Below are 20381 nucleotides of genomic sequence, written 5' to 3'. Positions count from 1 at the left end.
TCCAGGAATATATAGTTTCCTCAGGCAAAGTTCATATTCTGTGAATGGTGTATGTAACAAAACATATTTATGTAGTCTTTGAATCCCATCAGAAATGAATACATATCAGTGATACTAATACATCTATAAGTATCTCTTCAGAAGAGATTAATCATGTAAAGCTTGGTTACTCTTGTTTATCAAGCATTGATGACAAGGAATGCTTTATGTTAATGCTTATTGCCATTCATACAATTTACTCCATGGATCAATATGATCATTATGGCTGAGCATTAGAAAGGTCGTTAGAGGTGGTTGCGTTTGTTTATACACCTCTAGAATTGTATTTGGCAGAAGTGGCAGAAGTTTCATGGTGGGGGGCTGCAGGGCTGACCTGCGTGACAGGAGATGAACTGCCCTGTGGTGGGCACAGACGTTTCCAGCAAGCTCTGCAAAGGTCAGTATTGGCCCACTGCACACTGAAATTGGAAATAATCAGAAGAGCATGTGGTACCTCTGCAAAAACATATTTAAGGAAGGATATGTCTGTGAGGGGCAAGAGACACCAGAGTGGAGGGGTGGCGAAGGGAAGCACGTGAGGAGACACAATTGGAGATACAGGAGGGAGGATTTAAGAAGACATGGAGGAGACACAGAACTATACAAATGGAGTTAAAGGGGGAGATAATGGAAAAGGCAGAAAAGGAAACGCAGGAGGAGATGTGTGAGGGCACACAAAGGAAAAGACTGGAGGAGGTACACCTCTGAACAACTGCAACCCATGGAGGAATCCATGCTGGAGAAGATACAGCCCCTAAGGGGGTACTTTGGTCTGTGGAGGACTCACATTAAAGCAGCTGAAAAGAGTAAGAAACCAGGAGAGGCCTAAAGAAGAAACCACTGTGTGCTAATCCCAGTCTCCTGCACCACCCATTGCTTTACCAAAGGGACTGTGTATAATGCAGTAGCAAAAGCAAAGGAACTAGAGACTTGGAAGGGGAAAGGAGAGATGTTTGGAGTAAAGTTGAGGCAGTCAAAGAAGGAGGAAACGTGTTTCTAAGTATTTTTTGACTGTTTGTCTTGCTTATTTCTCAGTATTTGAATCAGTAATTATTGCCAATTACAAAAGGTTTTTAAGTTAAGTAAAGACTTGAGGCTATTTTGCTTGTGACAAGAACGCAGAATATTCCAGAACTGTGCAGTTATGATTGCTGTACACAATGACATGATCTGTATTTGGTTTTGCATATTTTTTTTCATTTTAAGTATTTTTGAGTGCATATTGATTTTATGTAGCTTTCACCTTTGTCTTCATTAATTAGTGAAGCACAAAAGATGCAGACGATTAGATGAAAGTACTTATTGCTGAGGATACTGTAGCTTCTCTCCTCAAGTTCTAGGGGTTTTGATTTGGTTTAGATGTAGTGTGGTTCCTTACATTCCCATTATGCCTGTACTTTGAAACTATCCAAAGAAAAGCTATCCCACAACCTTGTGCCTTCTGGACTGTGAGCTCCTAGCGGACCCCTTTATAAAATACCGTACTGTAGCTTGCGTGAATAATTGTAGAATCTTAGAATGGCTTGGGTTGGAAGGGACCTCAGAGATCATATAGTTCCAACCCCCCTGCCATGGGCATGGATGCCACACACTAGATCAGGTTGGTCAAGGCCCCATCCAGCCTGGCCTTGAACACGTACAGGGATGGGGCATCCACAATTTCTCTGGGCAATCTGTTCCAGTGCCTCACCGCTCTGAGTGAAATGGTAGCGTGTTGCTGCTGCCTGTACCATTATGTATGGCTCACGTAAGGAAGGAAGCCTTTTTTTATGTTTCTTCTCATTGTCCATCTTCATCTACAAGTGAGCCCTGGTGCCTTGAAGTTGATTATGAGCCAAAGAGATATATAAACTATGGAGGGAATGGAGCATATAACCTTGCATCTGAGACATTTTTTTTCAGGAAGACGCTCTAGAAGAAATTTATTTTCTTTCTCTTCTATTATTTTCTTTCTCTTCTAGATGTCTTCTTGTTTAAAGAAGAAGACTGGGATAATAAATTTGTGAGTTTTTACCATTCCAACTGCTTGGTCCCTGATTAGCCAGGGATTTGGGCTTCTGGGAGACAAATCTGGTTTAGCAGAACCATGTAATGCCTAGGCTATAGGATGGCAGCAGTGGGCATTCATTTTATGTCATTGTAGAGTACACTGAAGCCTTTTGACAAGAATTTGCACTATGTTTCTGTAGTTAGATGAGATGGTGTAAGCCTATGGTGTCAGCCTGGAGAAGTGAAAGCTCTAGGGAGACCTTATATCAGCCTTCCAGTACCTAAAGAAAAGCTTCCTTTCCTACAGGAAAGCTGGAGAGGGACTCTTTGTCATGGAGTGTATTGACAGGACAAGGTGTAAAGGTTTTAAGCTAAAAGAAGGTAGATTAGGTAAAGGGAAGAACTTCTTTACTCTGAAGATGGTGAGGCACAGGAACAGGTTGCCCAGAGAAGCTATGGATGCCTCATCCCTGGAAGTGTTTAAGGCCAGGCTGGATGGGGCTTTGAACAATCTGGTCTGGTGGGAGGTGTCCCTGCCCATGGCAGTAGGGTTGGAATTAAGTGGTCTTTAAGGTCCTTTCCGACCCAAAGCATTCTATGATTCTGTAACAGTGTTTAATAGAATTACTTTCAGCCACTGAAGTTTTGTAACCCCAAACTCCCACTGTTCAGGACTGACCAGTTTAGGATGGGCAAGTCCATATGAGCAGAACCATGATCAAGGTCTTGGACAGCATCCTCCAAAACCTCTACCCTTGAACCATATATAAGGGAGATGTTGGGAAGGTCATCTGAGCCTTTTTGGCTGTATGGATTTCCAAATAGTACAGGATGGCAGTTGAAAGAGCCCATATTCGGTCTGATGTCTGTCCCAGAGCAGTGATGATTATAAAAACTTCAAAAAGCTCTGCAAGGAAGTTTATGAACCACTGAGGTCTTGGGTGGAGATTTCTTTTCATTGATAGGAATTGTGATACTCAATTTCAGCAGTCAGACATAGAATCAACGGGATCTCCTTTCCAGTGAGGGACAGGATCATTTCTTGTATGTGGGTGTGGTGCCTGTCTGCCTTACCAGAAATTCCAGGCTGCTGAGTCAGGAAGCTCTACCTGGGCAAAACTGGAACTTAAGCCAGTGTTTGCTTCCTTCTCTCCATCTGTCCGTCCTTGCTGTAGGATGGCTTTCTGGACCAGCACTCCCGTAAGTTCTTGACTTGAATAAGAACACAATTCACTGGTTTGTTACCTGTGCCCATTCTCTCTAGCCCCAGGTTCCCAAGGATGTAATTTTTTTGCAAGATATTGGGTGTATTGGGGTGTGTACTGGTGCTCTAGCTTCTGTGGAGAACAGATGAAATAGAGCTTTGAACAGTTACCTCTGTGCCCAACACTGGAAAGCTACCTTATGTCATGACTGGTCATGTGCTCCATAAGGGTCTGTCCTATGATCTGCTGACCTTTGGATGGGGAGAGTAGAGGCAAGGTTGGTGTTAGGAAAACAAAAGAGAGCATATGGTGTCTCCCACAGTGATGTCTATCTCATGCTTTGTTTTTCCAGCATCCACTCAGTGGAGCATTTATCTGTGTTCTTATCTGACACTGTTCACCATATGTGCTGTAGACTCATGTCATGCTGACAGATGTACCAGAGCATCCTTTTCCCTCCTCCTTGTGGGGTACATTGCCCACAACTAGTATCCTCTGTACTGATCCAGTGAAACAAGGAATAAAAGGGACTCTGTACCTCGCACCCTTCCTGCAAGACCTTTCCTCCCCAAAGCCAAACTGACTGTGATGCTCTGTAGGCTATCAGTGGAGAAAGGTCCAAGACTGAAGGGTTAGGAGTGTGCAGTCAGTGTTCGCCGATAGTGACTGATGGCAGGCAGGGAGGCCTGCAGCTCCTGCAGCATTTTGTGCTCAATAGAATGCAGAGGTGGGGAGATCACCACTATGACAAACAGCTTCAGCCTTTTCATGCTTAAAGTCTCAAATAAGTAGGAATCAGTCCAACCTGTACTTGTCAGCACTAATGTTCTTGGGACTGTGAATACAGTCTTAACTTGTTTTACATGATGCTGTTACCATATCATTGGTCTTTGCAGTATTGTTGAAGTCATTAATAGCCGTTGTGGTCAAACCAAAGAAGTTCAGTACCTCTTTGCAGACCAGGGACCAATTCTGTGGTTCCACCTGAAGTTTTGTAAGCTCACCTCTTCCCTTCATGTGTAAGAGGGCAGTATGCTTACTTTAGTTGAAATCATGAGTACCGTCACAGGGAGTTGTTGATAAGGGTTGCAGCTGTGAGCATGCAGAAGAGAAGTCTGTGTATGCTGATGCTCCCTCACAGGGGTCTTTTTAAGCTGTAAAAACAGGATCTGTACAGCAACACAGAACCTCTGTAGTGAGGACACAGCTGTTGTGCTGCCACAAACAGCTAGCTGTCTGCCTAAGTCTTCAAAAGACAGCCTCCGTCTTTTGAACTTCATGCAACACTGATCATTGGTCCCCTTATATTCAGTGACAATCGTGAAATCTGCAGTTTCCCAATACCACTAACATAAGATTGTCCTGCTGCCAGAGAAGCTCTAGCTGCTCAGCATGATTTGTTGAGTAGTGTTGTTTCCTGCTGGTCTTGGGTAGCATCACACTGGGTGACTGAAGAAATATGTTGCCACTAGGTGGAACAGCAGTTAGGAAGGAGTAGTACAAGAGAGAATAGCCTTAGCATGGGGGAAGTCAACAGGAGGTAGGACTTGTAAAGAGGAAAAAGGGATACTAAGCAAGACAAATCCCGTTCCTGCAGACCAGAACCACACTGCAATGCGGAGCAGTGCACTGTAGGTGAGAATGATTCTGGGAGACACTCAGAAGGTGTGCTACTTCTTCAAGTTAAAAATACTTGTGTGGATGCAGTCTTAGTTTCACATTCCTAGAAAGGGTAATGCCTTGCAGCTATGCACATGAATTAAAAGACTGCCCAGTTCTGCTATAGGTGGGAGCATTTTGTATGACTTTTCAGTGAATCACAGCTAATGCTTCTGTCCTGTCTTGCAAGCACAAAATAAACATAACGTCTTTCTTTTCCAGTGGAATTTCGTGAGAGGTTTCCTATGTCATTGCAGTAGATGGCTTCACAGTTTCTAGTAATTGATCTTCCACTTACAGTTTAGTTAAGTAGTCCACTCTGCACAACTTGGAGTAGTTAAGCAAGAATAATGAAATGGCTGTTGCTTTTCAAGAGCTGCACAGCTACTGTGGCGGTGTCTTTAGACAGTGGTGCAAGAGCACCACTCAGATTATGAAACTGGTATAAGAAACAAGGTAAACCATGTAGTTCCTTGAGTAGCACAACACATGAAGCACGGTTTCCTATGATTTTCATTTCTCTTTCCTATGTGGACTTTATAGCATTTGATACAGTTTGGTTTTGCCAGCTTTTGCCAACCTTTCTGTTAATATGTAGACTTATTTGGGGTTTTGTTCTCTGGTCTACCATTTGCTTTAATGAAACTTTAAGGACATAGTATTTCTGAGACCTCTATTCCTCTGTTCAGTTTGACTGAAATTTGATTGGAGGAGGTTTAAAATTTGCAGGGGATTAAGAAAACTGATGGACTGATTATCAATGTAAGTAGATAAGCCTCTTTTTTGTTAGGAAATCTGGGATGAATGTTGACTGTGAAGTAATTGCAGACATAATAAATATATATATACTTATTGCCATCAATGTTACTTTCAGAACTAAATGTAGTACTTACTTCAGAATCAATTTTACTAAGCATTGCCAGTACAGTTTTTGGCCTCAATCAGCCTGTTGATAAGTTGCGTGTTTGAAATGGTCTCTTATTATTACTCGTCTGTGAAGACACTAGCAGCTTGCATCACAAATACTATTTCAAAATACGTTTGCTGGTTTTTAAGAAACAGTTTCATCTTTCATTTTTTTCCAATTAAAGTGTCCTTAATTTAAAAAATAAGTTGTTGTTGTTTTTAAAATATAAAATAATACATCCAGATAGAAAGTTTTAATTTCTCTTGACTTATTTCAATTTAGTAATTATCATTATCTTTGCAGAATTATATATTTCAATATGAAATAATGCTTATTTACCCATGAGCAGCAGTTTTACATAGTCTTCTGGGCTTGTGTTTTACATGACTTGATAACATCCATGACTAAATGGTAGAATTTATGTAGATCTTGGTAATGTTAACATTAAAACTCAAAGTATCTACTCACTTGTAATCTGGATTTATAGCTTTGGATGTATATACATATATGCACGTACAGCTCTCTTTCTCATGTGAAAAATGATGCTTGCAAAAAATTAAGTGTAGGTTTTGCTGGAGCCTTTGTTAAAGTGTGTACTCCCATCAATGCTTTGCTAACGTGTTAGTCAGAGTAAGCCTAATAAAAGCTTCATCTCAGCTGATTATATGAGAAAATATGTCAGAGTGTCTGGGTACAAGATGCTCAGTCTGCCTAAAATGAATACAGGAGTCAATGAAGCCATACGTATGGTGGCAGGCTGCTGCATGATGGGGCCGGAATGTGAAAATCCAAATGAGAATGCAGGTGTTGTCTTGTATGTATTTGTCTGATGCTATGTAGGACTGGAAACTATGCAAACTTTGTACTGGTTTACAGGTCATATTTGCACACCAGCGCCTTGTCGCAGACATATATGGAGTACTATGTTGGAAAAAGCATGTTAGCGGCATGCCTTGTAGGCAGTAAACCTGGCCTGAGATCAGGCCTGGGCTCATGCTTTATGAGACAAAGGTGTTGGAGTTTGCAGACAACAGATGTGCCAGCCCAGAGATCTCTGGGTGACACCTGCAAGTGTGTAACAGCAATAACTGATGGATATAAAATTAACTTGTAAATGCAGAGTTTGGAGATCTACAACTTAGCTGTATGATTTGGAGATGTAATGTGAATATGTGAAAATTCAGTTTAAGCTAGACAGAAATTGAAAAAATTCTGATCCTGTATGAGCTGTGTTTTTGGTGTTGTGACCAGTGTCTCCTTTTTAGGTCCCTATAGATCAATGTTTTTGGTTGTTTTTCTTCTTCAGTACCTAAACATGAACCTTAATGAATGATAGAACTTTCTTTCCTTCTCCTCTACACCATTACCATTATTGTTAGCCCAGAAAACATGTAATTAGAACCAAGAGTTGAATATTGGACTACAAGGATTTAGGAATTCACAAAAGCTAGATTGTTTAGCTACATTACAGCATGTGTGATAAAAATGTTTCTGTATCATTTTCAGTTGGAAATGTAAATATGAATTTCTTTATAAATCCAGAATGCGGAGCTGGCTTCTTTACCTCACAGGGAAATTGCACTGTAGTGAATCTTGGCAGCAATTATTTATCTGTGCCTCAGGGAACTAATGCTAATGTATGTTTCTATTCACAGAAGTTTTTGATAGGAAAACACTTAATCCATCTCTAGTCATTAAAAGAACTCAAATGCATTTCTTTCAGTGTTACTACTTATGTACTTAAAATTTCACTTCCATCTAGCAATCAAAATACCTATTTATAACTTTGCAAAGCAAGAGGGTAATACATGTTATGTAGATATGGAAAGAAGGACTTCTTTTAAAGGTATAATATCCTAGCTGTGAAATTGTGATTTTTTTTTAATGTCAAAACTTTGCATGCTATAACTTGAAAGAGAAAAAAAACTTAAGGACAGCATCTATTTATGCTCTGCAGATTGCTAGAATCAATTATATATTGGCTGCCTTATCTCTTAATATGTGAATAATTCTAAATTAATTAAAAATGCTTGGCTTTTTCCAGTCATCATGGCATATTTCTGAAACAAACAAAAAAAAGTTATTAAAAGGTTATTGAAGAGATTACCAAAATTCTGTTACTCAGAGGATTTTCAGTATAATGTTACATGAGTAGAATGTAGAAGAATTTTTCCCTATACACAGAACTCCCTACAATTGTTGTGGTTTTTTTGTTCCTTAAGTGTATTACTACACCAGAATTCATTAAGAGAGTAGGTACTGGGAGAGCATCCAGAAGCTTTCTACCTCAGATTGCACTGAATGTAGTGCACGTTGATCATTAAGCTGTATGACTACGTTGTCATATATGATGCTTTGATACAGTATATGTCAAATCCTATGATATATAGTTCTCTGTGATGGCCTCCTTTTAGAATTTAGTTGGGATGCAAAACAGAACTCATCTATAGAATTTAAAGCCACTGCTTTTCAGAAAAGGTACATAGCCTTTGTAGTGAATACATAAACATGACACTGATGCTATCTAAGCCATCAGGTGGAAGAAGCTGGAAACTTGTCATTTTGTCTGCAACAAAGACCGAGAGCCAAATGCTGAAGTGGTGTCTCTTTTTATGCTGCCATTGTCAGAATCTGCCTTCCAGGTTGTCCTGTATTTGGCAGATTCCAAGATACCATGCCTGACATCTGGGTTTTAGTGTAGGTCAGGAAGACAAGTGCTCTGTAGTAACTTAACTTCTACTTGAAGATGGAAAACCAGAAGGTCACAATATAGTAAGTACTGAGGATTCATTTTAATATACTGCCAGTTATGTGAATGTTTTTGGCAAGTACAGGGAGATGCTGTAACGTCTCTGCTGGCTGAAATAGTTTTTTTTACTTGATCTTGCCTTCAATACAACTTTTTTTTTTTCCTACAAGTTGTCAGAGGAGCTACTGACATTCTGTAATCTTATCTATCTTATGTATAAGAAATACTCAGTATTCTTAAAACTTCTTTTTCACTCTCAGTAAATTCATAGAGTTATTGTAATTTTCTCCCAAACAAAACTTGCAAATAGATAGGAAGCCATTTTTGCCCTATTGTGCATCCTATAGTTGAAAAAAACTTAGTTTTCTTTCTTATTAGAAGCAAAACTGTCACTGAATAGTTGTTTTTTTGTTGTTGTTCGTTTTTTAAAGATTTAAAAATTTAAAAAGACCTTAAAAATTTAAAGATCTATCCTATTCCAAACTGAATATGGAGAGGAGGCTTTTGTGTTTTTACTTAAGAAATCTTGGGTGAGCCCGTGTATTGTATACGTAAATTTGTTCTGGATACCCCTTCTGTAAAAGAATATAGTAAAATTGGAAGAAGCTCAAGCAAGAGTAAAACAGTTGCCAAGAGGTATGGAAGAGTTTGCATGCAGTGACAAAACTGATTAGAGCTTCTCAGCTTTGCAAGGGGATCAGGTAGAGATGAGTGAGAGGGAAGTTGTGATAGAAATACATAAAATCACGAATAGTATGTATGTGTGCGTGTGTGTATATATAAATGTAAGTTATACTGTTAAATATGTGGCATTGTCATGTTATTTGCCAATGGGTTGTGTGGTAATTCTCCAGAAAAGTTACTAATACTCTTTTCATCAGATTAGTAAATAATTTTAAAAATCCATTTAAATTTAGTTGAATTTTAAAATATTTATCAAGGCTACTTTTCTCAAAATTACTTCTATAGGAAACTCAAGTCACATCGATATGGACTGCTACATGATGGTTGGTTTGGGTTACAGTTATTTAATTATCATATTCATGGAAAACACGATGCTATAACGTAGGCAATCATTTTTCTGATGACCTGTGCAATACAGTCCACTGGAATAAGGTCTCCTAAATGAAATAGGAGCTTTTGAAGACTACTATATTCTTTCTTTTTATTTCCCTTCCCTCTTCCCCCAATATTCGTTTTCAGAAGCTAGGAAATAATTTTCTTGTTCTAGGAAATTCTGTTGCAGTTATTATTCTAATAATAAAAGTAATACTAAAATAACTTTTTTGCTACTCCAAGATGCAGACTTACAAGGATGTGTTTTATAAGGCATGGCAAAACCACTTTGGGGTCCAAAACCCTATAACCTTATGCATTTTACTTTTTTTTTTTCCATTTGTCAAGCAGATACTGTTGAATGGTTGTGATAGCAAAGCAATTGTTAATATGAAGTGACTCAAGTATTATTAGAGGATTTATATAGGTAAATACTTAACATCAAATGAATGTTTTGCCAGAATTTCCCTTTGTATATCTTTAAGAATTTTCCATGCAAATTCATTAAATGTGCCAGTTTTAAATATAAGGCAGTTGGACACCATTATAAATTGCTTTTAGATTACGTTGCTTTTGTTAGGAAAAGTTGAACAAAACTCTTTTTTTCCCCTAGTTTTCTTCTCTGTGAAAACACTACAAAGCAGGTCATATCCTTAAAAATCTGTATTTCCCTATGTTAGAATACACTTCTCTTAGTAACACTTTTTTTCTAGGCATTCTTCTTTTTTTAATAAATATAAAATGAAATTTAAAATAATACAGACAGATGATTTGAAAGAAAGGAAACTATTGACTGTATTTTGTAAATAAAGGGAATTTGGCATGAATGTGATGAGTGGTTACACATACCCTGTCTTCATACTACTTTGTATAGATTTACTAGTTAGTTATTCTGCAGTAATTGCTAGTCTTTCCACACTTATGCGGTAAATAAAAGAAAACTGGTAAAAGCAAGGTATTTTACTTATAAATAAATGTAATTGTCTGGGTAGCTACCTTAGAAATGAGTAATTCTTTTTAAATAGGCATTCCAGCTTGGCTTTGTGCAGTGTGAGCTTCTTCCAAAGTGAGATCTCTAGTAAGATCTGGTACCAGAATTGCAAAGTCTTCCCCTGAGTTCCCTGAATATCTAAGTTAGTTATATTGAGGACTTTTTCCTCTCTCTAAGCTTTTATTTATCATTAGCAATATGTTTATATCTTTTTATGTGGATTTTGCTGATTGGTCCTTTAATTTTATTTCCAGTTTTGTCACCTTAGTTTTCTTGCCATGAATGTTTGTACAGTATTAAGCAAAAGTTAGTCGCTGTTTGTTTTCTCCCTGCTGAACAAAGTAAACGGGGGTATCTGAGCAGTGTTACGTATATTCAAATTGTATTTAGAGCAAAGAAAGCTAGGCTCACTCATACTGGTAAAAGAGAATAGATTATATCTGCTCGTGCCAGCTGGCTTATTGTCACCAAGGTGTGGAGAAAGCACTTCTTGTTAACAAGGACATGTTATGCAAGAAAGTACCATAAAGGTGCATTGATTCAATTCACTTAATAGCATTGTTGTCCATTTTTTATTAGTGTTTTTTTTGGGGTGGAGATAGTTTCTTGCAACATGTTGGGTGAGAAGGAACACTACTTGTGGCCCAGATACTGAGATACTGTAAATCAAGAGTAAAAAAAAAAAGGTTATAGAAGAATAAGCCTCAAAGGATTTTTAAGAAAGTTTCTCAAATTCCTTTTGTATTCTCTCAGCTGGAGTAAGCAATTTGTTTCTCATTCAAACAAAATAGATTAAAATAACTATAAATTTGCATTCAAAAGTGCTGCTTTATTATGAGGAAATCTATCAGGTTGCTGCTTTTTTTTTTTTTTTGCCTTCTCTCATTATAGTTACATTACAGTTAATCTCTGGAACAAGCAAATGATGGCTTGTCAATTTAAGAAATTAGATTACATTTTTTGTTTAAAATACATAGCTTTAAAAACAATGTAGTGAAATTCAAGCTGGCTTATAGAAAGTTACTCTTTTGTTATTTAGAATAATAGGAATGATAATGTTTTCACAGAAAATATACCTTTTGAACATCATCTTGGAAAAACAAATCAGAAAAATCTACCTAAAACGGATTTTATATATGCTTGGGAAAGCCTAGAGTATACCCAGATGCTTTAGTTGGTGAATAAAGGGGGAGGGGGCTTACAAACGTTTGAGTATTTACACGATTACCTGAAACTGTATGCTGTATTTAGAGTTATGTCCTAATGTCTTTTTATCACCAGATGCAGAGGAATAGGTTTCTGTATGTATTTGAGCAGCTGTGAGTCAGAAGAATTTCTGGTGTCTATTTTTCTTAGAAGGAAGAGAAATAAAATTGTAACATAATCTTTGGGTGTGTTTTGAATGGGATACAAGTTAAATCCATCTCCATTTCCAAGAAAATGATACCTTTTTTTTTTTCCCTGTAACTAGTAAAGAAAAGTCTTTTTTTTTTTTTTTTTTTTTTTTTTTCCTGGTCATATCATCTTTGATAGCAAGATTCAAAACCAGCCTTGGAAGAGTCCACAGTTTACATATGGCTTTTATTAAGGTAACAAACCTAGTTTGTACTGCTATTGCTGATGACATTAGCCAATTCTGCTAACTTGTATATCCAGACATGTTCTCATGCCGAAATGCCAGTTTTGTCCAATCCAGGAAAGGTCATACTCTCAGTGCTTGATGATTGAGTAAGTCTGTGTAGTGTAACCTATATTTAACTGTTTTGTGCCTTGTACAAAGAATTTGGTTTCCTTTGTGGCTTAAACAATAGCCTACTACTTCAAATGTGTAATTCTTAACAATAAAAAAAAATATCTTAAGATTAAAAATATATATTTTTTTGTGGTAAGCCTGTAATTGAAATGCAGGAACTCTGGCAGAAATCAGAAATTGAAAATATATATATAAAATTACTGTGTGCTGAGATGTATCAGCTGTAGGCAATGGCTGTATCTACACTGTACAATGGCTATCTCTAAACTGTAGGATTGAGCACCTTCTAGCTTCAGTTTCCACATGTATGCCCTAATCATTTCTGGGCTTCTATGGGGAAAAACAATAAAGCACACAAATCACAGGGGAGCTACGTTATAATCTAGATGAGTTCCTGATAGGAATAATCAGAGTAGGAAGACTGCAGGGAACAGCGGGTGAACAAGCTTGCTTCTGACAAAGTCAGTGTGTTTTAATTTTACCTGTGTGTAAGAGGACGATAACTTATTTCATGATTTTGGTATTTCACATTTAGACTAGAAGTTACTTATGAGTAGAATAGATTTGTCTGAGTGATTGCAATATGCCTGCCACAACAAAATTCCAGCCTTTGCTGGACACCTTCTAAAACTATTGTGATAGAAATAAATACATTTTTACCTAGATATGAACTTGATTCACACTTACATTGCAAATATAAAAATTGTATTGTACTATTTAAACATTATCACTTACGTATTTTTCTCAGTGCTAGAAGAATAGAATTTGCTTTGGTTTTGTATCAGATTCAGTTGTTAACTCTTATTTAAACCATGATCTTAAGGAATTTAACATTTTTTAAATTGTCTTTAAAAACAGCGTCCTACAGCCCTGAAGTTTCAAAAGGGAAGACTAAAACTAAAAGAATAAGAGGCAGTATAGAGCTGGCCAGCTTGATTTGACTTGCAAGTACATATGGAAATGTTGATAATATTGGTTGCAAAGGTCATAAAATTCCATTCTCAGGAAGAAAAAAAAAAAAAAGAAATGGCTGTTGTCAGCCTGTCAAGTCTTGCAGTATTCTGTTTTTTTGTCTCATGCAGTTCACTTTTAATGTGAAAACTAGTTCCACTGAAAACATATATTTGCATAATTTGCATAGAGCTGCCCTAACAAAAAAGAAAATGCAAATCATGTTTGTTTAAACTTGGCAAAAAATATGTAGGTATCTTTTTGTTGCTACAAAAACTACATGAATGTTATAACTTAAGTTTTACTCAATTCAGGATAGTAAACTGTGTCTTTGATAAAGCTGTGGTTTTTGCATGAAGCAAGTGAAGTCTGTTGTGAAAAAAAACTAGATTGATGGTTGGTTATCTTAGCCAACTTTGCTCGTTGTTGTAAAGGTATTTAGCAATGCCTTCCCACAGCATGCGTTTCAAAAAAAAAAAAAAAAGATTGCTTCACCCTATTCCGTAGGTAGCCTGATGTCTGTTGTAGGAAAATTAATTACTCTTCATAGAACGCTAAACTTTACCTGGAAACAATTCTGTTGAATCATTAGTCCTCATTTAATATCTGAATAGTTCCTTCCTCTCCTATGGTGGTGGTGGTGGTGTGTTGTTTTTGTTGTCCTCCCCTTGGGCCTTTTAAGAGATTTAAGTAATACTTGGGAGCTAGTGGCACAAAGGTCATGAAACTGATTCTACATTTACTTCAGATGGGCAGTCTTGTATAGCTCACCTGCAATGAGCTTCCCTGTGCTTAAGGGGAGGAATGAATCCCTCTTGGCAGACTTCTTAAATTTATCACTGGCTTTTAAATCTCTCTTTTATAAAAGCATGGGGGTTGTGGGTTTGTTGTTTTTGTTTCATTGTTTTTGTTTTGTTTTTATCTTGCTTTTAAGGACTTGAAGGGGAAGAGTTGTAAGATAGAACTGACTTTGCATTTTTAAATGCCTGATTTTCTTAAATCTTCAGGAGCACATTCACTTCTAATATATGTGTCTAGTGCATTTGATTTCAAAGCATGCTATGTGGCATGTTTAATGAAAGTATTTGGGTAACAGCAGGAAAATAAAGAAGTGAATTAAATACTGTACAGGAATATTTACAAACTCAGTTTGTAAATCTCTCTCATCATTTCATTCAAGCATCGTGATCAAAAAAAAAGTTTCTCCTGTTTTTTTTGCTCTCTCCCTTTCCCCCCAAAATGAGCCAGAGAAGTGTCTGTAAGTGGTAGTTTGGAATAGTTTGCTCTGCTGTGTTTAGTTAGATTTCCAAAGACTGATACGTTCAACCTGTCTTTATTCCCTAGTAGGGTTGGAATCCATTTGTTTGCTGTCAAATTTGAAAGAGAATTCCAAAATGTTTCATGAGCATACCTGACTACAAAACATGCATTTGTTTCATTGGTTGTGAGGAAAAAGCCAGTAGTGTGCACCCAGCACAAAATTCATGCAGAGGAGGGATCTAATTGCAGTCTTCCTGCAGAAGGGCTCCCACTAGAGCGAACAGTCGATAAAAGGAGATGAAGCACCAGCAAACTGGGCTCAACATGTTTGCATAACAGGATTACTTTTCTGTGTTTGAGTAAATACATAAGTTAATGGCTTTCCGTATTTGTGTGTATCACAGAAAACTTTATATTAATGAAACTTAGTTGCTTCCATATGTAAATGTACCAAAAGCAGATTGATTTTGTTGTCGTTCACAAAACCAGGTCTTGCCAACATGCTTACATTACACAATTGGTATTTATTAACATTCAGTCAAAGGCACTAAAATCTAGATGCTTTAAAGCTTTTATATCATGTTCCTTGGCTGATCTGATTTTGTCTTGCTTTTCTTTCTGTTCACTTTTGGAATATAGTCATAACAATCACATGTAGTTGCTGAGAGAGTACTCCACTAGTAAAAGGCAGTTTTTAACATATGCTTCTTTCAATAGATGACTTTACAGTAAGATGAAGGTCTAGCGGAGTAATAAAGAGGAGATGATAGCAGATATCCTCCATGCCCCAGTCAGGTTACTCAACACACATTTTTAGTTCTGTATTGCCTTCCTCCCAGGACACCAGCCAATGCACAAATGCTCTGCTTTAATGAAACCTGTTGAATTATTTAATATTTATTATATGACAGAAGTAGTATTTATATAAATTATATCATTTCTGGGAATAAAACTCTCTTTGTTTTACTGTCTTCGTTTCTTTAAATAAAGTAAGCCAGTAAATTGAAAATTTGAAAAATGTCATTGTTATGTTTTGGCCCCCAAGTGAAGTTTAAGGGTCTGATTGAACTTTACTGAAGTGTAAGGAAGTGAGAGAAGGCTTTTAGTTAGATTAAGCGACTATGCACATTGTTCTACATTGTGTAAGAGGCTTGATTTTTGAACGGGTTAAAAATTGTTTTATGTAAATAACTCTCAAAAAAAAATTAGCATTCATATCTACTTTGTTTGAAGAAATTTACAAATCTTTTATTTAAGGTCTATTTTCCCTCTCTTTCGGCCATTTTACCAAAGGCAGACAATCAAATCGAAAATTTTACTATTTGTTAACTGTTTTTACTATGTGAAAAACTCAATTTCATATTTTTTATATAGGCTCTGTGGGATAATATGTCAAGAGTAAAGTTTGGGAAACGTTTATGCTTTGTACTAGAAGCATGTATGCCAAGAAACTCCACAGCAAATCAAATTTTAACTATATTATCTTTGTTATTATGGAAATTATGACTGCAGGTATTTTTTTGTGTAGCTTACATAAAGGAAGTGCCTGGTGTTTTGGACTAAGTGTGCTGTGTTGGCTTGCAGAAATAAGTTTGGAGTTAGGACTGGTTTAACTTTTTTATTTTTTCTTTCTCTCAGACTTATATTGAGTAATCTCTTCTTAGATTTAGCATGGTTTGACTACTCAAAAATGGGAAGTTATTTTATATATCACAGTTTATAACCATATGTAAATGACATTGTATCTTTATATACTAAGATGCAACAAGATGCTAATTCAAGCAATTCTTTACACTTCTCACTGCTTGAGAGTTTATGCTTGTATAAAAAACATGCAGTTCAGTTTGTAGCTCAGTCAATAATTCTTCCACAACACTCTCTCCAAATGTTAAAAGGAAAAACAACAAAAAACTGTCCCATCTAAATTGCTATTTTCCATCCACTTGTCTTAATTTTTCCTAGAATTTAATAGTTATTTCAAATAAGTAATTATTTCTGTCTTAGCTGTTGCATCAGCAAGTAACCCAGGAAATTACAATTCATTTTCTGATTTGTCTTTCCTATTACAGGCAAGCTCAAATCTCTTGCTTCCTGCGCCATCATCACTGTCACCACACTCCAAGCTAAGACTGCCGAGCACTCTGAGCACTCCACTGAATCCTCTGTATGCTTTCACAGCTAAAAGTGGTATGTTTTTCTTTATTTGATCGCTCTCTCTAGCGAATGAGTAATAACTTCTGCTAGGATTTTTCTTCTGTCTGTATAAACTTTGCTTTGTAGCTCTTTCAGGGGGTGGCCAGGTTGTTATGTGATACTGTTTATTATGAAGTGCAGTGTGATGCTGTCCCATACTGATATTTGTTCCTTCACAATGTTCATTTTCTTTTATATGTACACTTATTAATGCTGTAAGTTCCCAGAACAGTGTGTGATTGCCAGTTTTTCTTAATTTAACATTTTGTTTTGAAGTATTTTGAGCACAGACACCGCAAAACAATGAAATCATATTTTTAAAAAGAGTATGTATTAATAGAGGAAAACAATAATAAGAAAAGCATTTTACTTACAAGCAGTAGTGCTCAGTAGTCTGTTTACAGTTGTATTTAATTTATATTTAGTTTTTCCTAAAACATTGTGTTCAAAGATTTTGAGAAAAAGGGTAAGCAATCAACCTCCACGTTTTTGTGATACGTAATTACTTTGATAATATCTTGTTGCATTGCTAATCACAACGTTTAACAACAAAATAGGTAATTCCATATGCTTTTTTCTTTTTTGGGAACCTATGAAGACAGGAAATTGGAACCTTAGTTTCCAAGTGTTTATTTTTTTTGTTTTGTATCCTTCAGAAGAGTAAAAAGAAGTCTAGGGGAAGAAGGGAATATATAGTGAACTAGAAGCAGGTAATAGAGATTTAAAATGTTGATAGTACAGAAAAGAATAGTCTCTAATTATATGGAATTATCTCATAATGGAACATAAAATTATTTGCAAAGCATGTTATGATTACATTTTGTATTTTTTTTAAGAATGAGTCCTTAGCATGGAACACTAGATTGACCACTAGTTTTACAATCACTCTCAGCCACAGCACAAATGGTCAGCTACCAATGAACTTGTGCATTTCCATTTTTCTACCTTAAGAAAAAATCCATAATAAGCATAATAAGCATCTGCTGTGAAATAGATATTATTGTTTCCAGCATATGAAAATCTTACAGAAAGAGAATACATATTCTATTTTCTACATACTTTAAATAGAATAGATAGAATAAGTGGTTAAAATAAGTGGACTAGCCATTTGAAGGACATTAACATTATATCCATTTGACAACTTAGTGTGTAATATTGCTCAAGCCAGTGTCTTGAAGCTTGCAGAAGCACAGATAAATGTGTTGATGGCAACTTCTTAAGTAGAATGATCAAATGTAGATATGTGTTCTAGATGTTTATGCATGCTTCCAGAATGGTTGTTTCCAAAACTGATTAATACTTTAACACGATCCTCAGATATAGGGTATTAATTATGGAAGAGAAGTATAGTGAAAAGAGGTAAATTTTAATGGTCTTTCACCAGTCAGTGAAAGCAGTGAGAAAATGAAGAAAGTCTAGTGGAGCACAACTGAAATAAATTTCCCGTAAGAAAATCTTAACAAATCCTAAATGATTTTTCTGTCATTTTGGTGTCCTTCAAGTTCTGCTGCTGTGATAGAATTGCTTTTATTGAAATATACGAGAAAGCTTTACTTATTTAGTTCATCTTTCACCATTTCTTAAGTGTGAAGATAGGTGCTCATGTTTGTAGCTGTTAACTGTCAGTTTAGTTTTACTTTTGAATAATATAAAAACTGTAATATATATACTTCTATATATATAAATGTATAATATAATATATGTAATATATATAATAATCTTCTATATAATCTGTACTGAAACAGATCTACTCGTGTATGGAGTCTGCTGGAAGCACAAAACTTTTTCATCTGTTGGTTTCGTTTATGCACCGTATATGTTTTTTGTATAATAAAATAATACATCATCATCAACTGCCTCTAATACAAGGATCCTTAATTTTTGTCCAGTGAATGGTTACATATTCCTGAGTGCTATGTAGGAAGTTATTCTGTCTTCCTTCTCATGCTCCCCATCAATTTTTTGCTGTGTATTTAATGCTTCTCAAAGCAAAATGCGGAATTTTAATTACAGTGAACTCTACAAAGGTAGCATGTAATCCTACTAGCAATCTTTTTAACTATGTAACTGGTGTATGTTCTTGCTCTACTAACTTAACATTGTAGTTGATGTCTTGTGATGTGGACAGTGTAGTAGCATGGATGCATGCAGCACTTTCTTCTTTTAACATGACAATTTAGTTGTCTAGGTCTTCCAATAGGTAGAAATAGTGAAAGGACTGAGGATCTACTTTTGTGATTTATTAGTGATAGCAGTAATACTGCAAATCTTTCCTGAGTTTTAAATCTTACTGTATCCAGATATATTTGTAGAAATAGCTGTAAATGATTTTATAGGATTTCAAACGAAACTAACATTCACTACTGTGTCTTTAAGCATGCATGCTTATTTAACAGATGGGTTCTGCGCCCTTTCAAATATATAGTATATTTTAGCTTTACTTCAAGCGCACACTTTCACTGTATGTAGGCTTTCATGAACCCCATAGTTCTTGTGTTGTTCTGCTTCTTGCCTTCCTCACTTCCCCCAAGATCAGTTATCTCATGGTCACTGAGGTAGGACTGCCTTTGTCTCCAGTCAGTTCTGCTTTATTAATTGTTATCAGTGTCAGAGATGCAGCCCACCTTAGCCTGTCTAGCATCTGTATCAAAAAGTTGTCCCCAGCACACTTATAGAATCATAGAATATCCTGAGTTGGAAGGCACCCACAGGGATCATCAAATCAAGCTCAGGTTCCACACAGGACCTCCCAAAACATCAGACCATGTGTATGAGAGCGTTGTCCAAACATTTCTTAAACTCTGATCGGTGCTGTGACTGCTGCCCTGGGGAGCCTGTCCCAGTTCCCGACCACCCTCTGGATGCAGAACCTTTCCCTCACACCCAGCCTGACGCTCCCCTGTCCCAGCTCCATGCTGTTCCCTCGGGTCCTGTCGCTGTCCCCAGAGAGCAGAGCTCAGCGCCTACCCCTCCACTCCCCTTGTGAGGGAGCTGCAGGCCGCCATGAGGCCTCCCCTCAGCCTGCTCTGTCTTGGGGCTGAATAAACCAAGGGCCCTCAGCTGCTCCTCATACGCCTTGCCCTCTAGACCCTTCACCACCTTCATAACCCTCCTTTGGGCACCTTCTAGTGGTTTTACGTTCTTATACCGTGGCACCCAAAACTGCACACAGCACTTGAGGTGAGGCAGCACCAGAGAAGAGAGGGACAATTTCTTCCCTTGACTTGGCTAGCAGTGCCATGCCTGATGCACCCCAGGATACAGTTAGCCTGTGTTGGCTGTGACCAATGGCCACATTGTCTTTCAGGTGTTTTTCAAGAAGTCTGAATTGCTTGTAGCCTATGTTTTTGTCTTTTAAGCAGATATAAAATGGTTAAAATTTTCTGTGAGACGCAGGGTCTATGAGTGTGACCCTTCCTGCTGTTTAAAGAAAGCTTTATTCAGTTGCTCTTCTTGATCGGGCAGTCTATAGCAGGTACCCCCAAAATATCCTTCTTCAAAGCCTCAAAATTCTTACCTATATGCTCTTGACAAAGCTGTCACCTACTCCATTAAAAAAAATAAAAATCTAAGACTAAAAATCTTTGGTATCTACAATTGAGGTTTTACTCTCCTTGTGCTGTATAGCT

The 20381-nt window shown here is 36.9% G+C and overlaps 1 protein-coding gene across 2 annotated transcripts in view; it reads left to right on the top strand.

Annotated features, from left to right (window-relative positions):
- AHI1 (Abelson helper integration site 1) overlaps positions 1-20381 on the top strand; it is a 94599-nt gene that overhangs the window by 33311 nt on the left and 40907 nt on the right. For both annotated transcript variants that reach the window (XM_035538747.2, XM_035538748.2), the window contains exon 20: positions 16629-16746. In XM_035538747.2, the coding sequence (XP_035394640.1) occupies positions 16629-16746 (118 nt within the window). The remainder of the gene's footprint in view (positions 1-16628; positions 16747-20381) is intronic.

Source organism: Cygnus atratus, chromosome 3 (genome assembly GCF_013377495.2).
Source record: "Cygnus atratus isolate AKBS03 ecotype Queensland, Australia chromosome 3, CAtr_DNAZoo_HiC_assembly, whole genome shotgun sequence".
Lineage (NCBI taxonomy): Eukaryota > Metazoa > Chordata > Aves > Anseriformes > Anatidae > Cygnus > Cygnus atratus.
The sequence above is the reverse complement of the archived record's forward strand: the minus strand, read 5'-3'. Positions and strand labels throughout refer to the sequence as shown.